The sequence below is a fragment of the Vespula pensylvanica genome, chromosome 2 (genome assembly GCF_014466175.1).
Source record: "Vespula pensylvanica isolate Volc-1 chromosome 2, ASM1446617v1, whole genome shotgun sequence".
Classification (NCBI taxonomy): Eukaryota; Metazoa; Arthropoda; class Insecta; order Hymenoptera; family Vespidae; genus Vespula; species Vespula pensylvanica.
Window position 1 is genome coordinate 1,642,636 of NC_057686.1, and position 4,548 is coordinate 1,647,183.

Below are 4,548 nucleotides of genomic sequence, written 5' to 3' on the forward strand. Positions count from 1 at the left end.
AAAAAAAAAAAAAAAAAAAAAAATCGCACGCGCGTAAACGTGTTTAATATCTTAAAACTCCATTGGGACAAACGATTAACGAAAAGAACGTAAGATCGATGAAAGAGATTTCCTATCTCTTCTATTATTCGGTACGTGGATTGTGAGTGATTAGATAGCGAGATGAGATGACATGTAACTTTGTTCACTGTAACATCCTTCCTAGGATAATCCCAGTTTAGTGCGATAGATTATTATTCCATGGAGATACTCATGATTATAGTGATGATAATGTTTGATTGAAGACTATTACTACTACTACTACTACTAGTACTACTACTACTACTACTACTATTACTATTATTATTATTATTATTATTATTATTATTATTATTATTATTGTTGTTGTTGTTGTTATTGTTATTATTATTATTATTATTATTATTATTATTATTATTATTATTATATGATATACGATCTTTCGTACGTAACTATTTAATTATTTGTCTTCTGTGATGATACATGTCGATCAGTTTGCTTACGTATTTCATCTCCTCTTCCTCTTTTTTCTTCATTCGCACCTCTTCCTCCTCTTCCTCCTCCTCCTCCTCCTCCTCTTTTTTTCTTTTTTATGGGAGTGAGGGGATAGTACCCAAGTTAGCTCATATCTAACCGAGATAGAATCAATAGAAGTGCGTCTACGTTCTCTTTCTCTCTTTCTCTCTCTCTCTCTCTCTCTCTCTTTTTCTCTCTCTCTCTCGTTCTCTCTTTATACACTGTTCCCTTGGACACTTTCGATTAATTATATACCAAAGGAATATTGTAATCTAACAGGATGTAACATTGCGGCAGTCGGTTATTTACGTAATTGTATATGTGTGCGCGCGCGCGCGTGTGTGTGTGCTTGTATTATCCAGTTTTTTTTTTTTTTATATCGATAATTTTTTTCATAAATGTATGGACCAGAAAATTCATTGTTCCTTATTATTCGGCATTTATGTGATTTTTTTTTTTGTAGTATAAGTTACTGCTATGTTATTGATATATCATATTAATAGTGTATAATAATGTATATATTATATACATACATATATATATATATATTTTGGTATAATATTATTATAGTATATTATATTAATTTTTATTATAATATTATACATATTTTTATACGTACATTGTGCAATTATAAACTTTCATTATAACGATCTGCATACATACGAGCTATATTACATTATTATACTATAATTAATTCATTATTCAATTATACCGTACTAATTAACACCAGTGTTATATCATATAATATACAACAACAACAAAATAATAATAATTATATCAATGCAATATAACCAACACTACGCTATAATATTTCTTCTCAATATACTTATATAATATTTTTTTAATATATACATGATGGATAAACACAAACGGGGACAAAAAACAGGAAGCAAACAAGATTGATTAAAAAAAAGAAAAAAAAGGAACATTAAGTCGAAGTACCTGCGATTATTATGTTAGTATTATGTAATAATCGTTAAACTTAATCGCCTTTTTTTTTTTTTTTTATTCTTTTCATTATCATAAATCATCGTAAAAAAAATCATTTATATCTCGTCGATATTATTATCATTGGTTACGTCACATCTCTCTCACTTTTTTCTCCCATTTCATTTTCCTTCTCTCTCTCTCTCTCTCTCTCTCTCCTCTTTCTCACTTTGACGTTTCATACATACTAACATTCAAATACGTTTATGAGAAAGTCGCCGTCTTTGTCGTCATCGTCGTCATCGTCGTCGTCGTGTCGTCGTTAGCCGGCTGGCACGCGCCGTCGTGTCGTCTGTAATTCAATCGGCTATTTCGTCGGCTCAAAGAAGACGAGACTTCTCGTTTAAAACCGGGCGGTGGAGGGGTGAGGGGGTGGTAGTGGAGGGAGGGTAGGGATATGAGCGGTACCAAAGGGTGAGGGGTGAAGAGACGAGGCTAGGGGGTGTTCGAACAGCCATATCAGCCACTCTAAAAGGGCTTAATTCACACGAGCAACTGTGACAAAAAAACAAGACATTTTCAACCGCTGATCATCCTTTCTCTCTTTCTCTTTCTCTCTTTCTGTATTCCTTTCTCTTTCTCTCTATCTTCTACACTCTTTCACCCTTTTACTCCTCCTCTTTCTTCCTCCACTATTCCTTTAATACCATGACTCTTTATTTTCTTAGCCGGCTACCCATAGTCCCTGGCAGATGCATTTTTACATACTCTTATCCTTGTTCATCTTCTTTCATTTCTTCTTCGTTTTTCATACGTTCTTGCTTATCCCCTCCCCTCCTCTTTCTTTCTCTCTCTCTCTCTCTCTAACTCTTTCTCTGTCTTTCTTTCTTTTTCTTACTAGTCCCTCTCTCGCTCTTTAACTCCATTTCTCTTTCGAAAATATACAGGAGTAACGCGATACGTCTTAACGTTAACCCTCTAACGTCAACTAATTCTCACTGTTGAGACTAACCGTAACACTATTCTCTTTAACTTTTACTTTAATGTTAGCTAAACTTGAAACTCTTCATTCCCGATAGTCCTCTTCTTTTTTGTTTTGTTTTGTTTTGTTTTGTTTTTTGTTTCTTGTCATTTTCTTCCCTCTTCTCTTCACTTTCTTTTCCCTTCTTCTTCTTTTTGTTCTTCTAATTCTTGCATTTCTTGTACTTCCTGTACAGGTTTCTGTTTCGATAATTTTGTTATAATTATATCTACCCGTTTCTTTCGTGATCAAATTCGTTTCACTTTTTTTTTTCTAAGCTTGTCATTATTCTTTTTTTCTCTCTTTATTTCTTTCTTTTTTTTTTTTTTTTTTTTTTTTTTTTGTAATAAACGTTTGAGACGTCTTAGGAACGTAAAACAAACGTATGAAAAAGTTAGCTCCGCTAATAGTACTTTCATAAAATTATTTCTGTTTCATTACTTTTCAATCGTTATTAAAATACGGAATTTTGTTTGTTATTTTTTTCGGTTCATTTATTTTTTATTTTTTTATTTTTTTATTTTTTTTTCTTGATGATTCAATTATTTTGCATCGAACGTTTGATGCATCTGAATCCGAGATATACGTAATGAAATGTAAACAGGAAAATGGTAAAAGTTCACATTGGTTATATTATATTTACAGAAAAGTGATTATTTTTCAATGAACATTCGAGATACCGTATAAAGTGAAAAGAGAAAGAAAAAGTGTATTTAAAAATTATCTCCGGCGAAATTATTTTTGTAAGGATTATTATAACGATTGTACCACCATCATCATTTTCTTCAACAATACAAAACTCCATTTCCCTTTCTATCTTTTTATTCATGAATTTCTTTTCTTTCTTCAAATCTCATCATTTCGCGAACTAGCATTGAATATATCTCAAAAAAGGCAAATGGAAATATTGAAAACAAACTTTGGAAAACAACTTTTAAAAAGGAAAAGAAAAAGAGAAATAAATAATCAGAGATTGCAATGAACACAATTGATTTCCATTTAACCTTTTAATTCAAGATAGGATTAGTAAAAAATTTTGGAAACTTGAAGGTCTGTAAAAGAAGAAAATATTGAGAATGTAGGCTCGATAAGAAAAAGTAAAAGAAAAAAAAAAAAAAAAAAGAAAAAAGAAAAAAACTGGAGATTGAGACGATAGAATTGACGATTGATGATTCGTATTTTCTTTTTTTTCATTATTTTTAATAAAAATTATTTCTTTTTAATTATTGAGGGACAAGAATGGGACGAGATGAGATGAGGGTGACGTGTGGTGGAGGGTGTGGTGGAGGTTAAAATGATTTAATAAATAATGATAAATCCTTGCTTGATGTATCAGCAAGATGATGATGGTGGTATTCGTCTCTCGTCGATACTAACAACGACCCGGAATTGCTTTAGAGCATTAGTTCCGACAACGAAGAGAGGCATACAATCCCTCCCAAGATGGCTGCTGCCGGGCGTATCGACGTTTGGCGTTTAGAGGGTTTCCCAGAGGTAAGCTCATCGGAAATTGTAGGACTTCCCTCCCTTGGAATCAACCCTGCCTCTTTTTCAGGCCCTTCAAAACAAAGAAGCGCGAGTGTAATTAAATTTTTTTTCTCTTCTACAAATTAATAGTCTTTTTCTTTCTCTCTTTCTCTCTTTCTCTTTCTCATTTTCTTTCTTCCGTTCATTCTTTTTTCTTGTTCCTTCTTTTATTTTCATTTTGACATTTAGTTTCTATCATTTCATAGAGCGCGTAGTAAATTCGATCGATTGTGATATTTTCTCTTCTCTATTTCTTTTTCCTTTTATCGGTGTTGTTTCCTTATCGATCGTTCCAATTTAAATTCTTAGATATTATGCAATCGTTTGGATTTTATTTTTTATAATTTTATTTATGTAAGGTAGGGGAATATTATTGGAATATATATTTTCCTTTTGGACGTAAAAAATATTTTTAGTATTGTTTAAACAAATCTTTTTGTTCGTTGTTGTTATTGTCATCGATTGCTTTTAATCTCGACTTTTATGTTATATACATATATATTATTGAAATGTAATTTCTTTTTTTTTTTTTTTTTGGG

The 4,548-nt window shown here is 31.5% G+C and overlaps 1 protein-coding gene across 5 annotated transcripts in view; it reads left to right on the top strand.

Moving 5' to 3' along the window:
- Nucleotides 1–4,041, top strand: part of LOC122638057 (C-terminal-binding protein) — a 47,182-nt gene extending 43,141 nt beyond the window's left edge. For 4 of the 5 annotated variants that reach the window (XM_043830681.1, XM_043830685.1, XM_043830684.1 and 1 more), the window contains exon 9: nucleotides 3,819–4,041. In XM_043830681.1, coding sequence (XP_043686616.1) covers nucleotides 3,819–3,962 — 144 coding nt within the window. In that variant the 3' untranslated portion in view covers nucleotides 3,963–4,041. The remainder of the gene's footprint in view (nucleotides 1–3,818) is intronic. The other variant, XM_043830686.1, reaches the window with a different exon arrangement.
- Nucleotides 4,042–4,548: the final 507 nt, after the last annotated feature.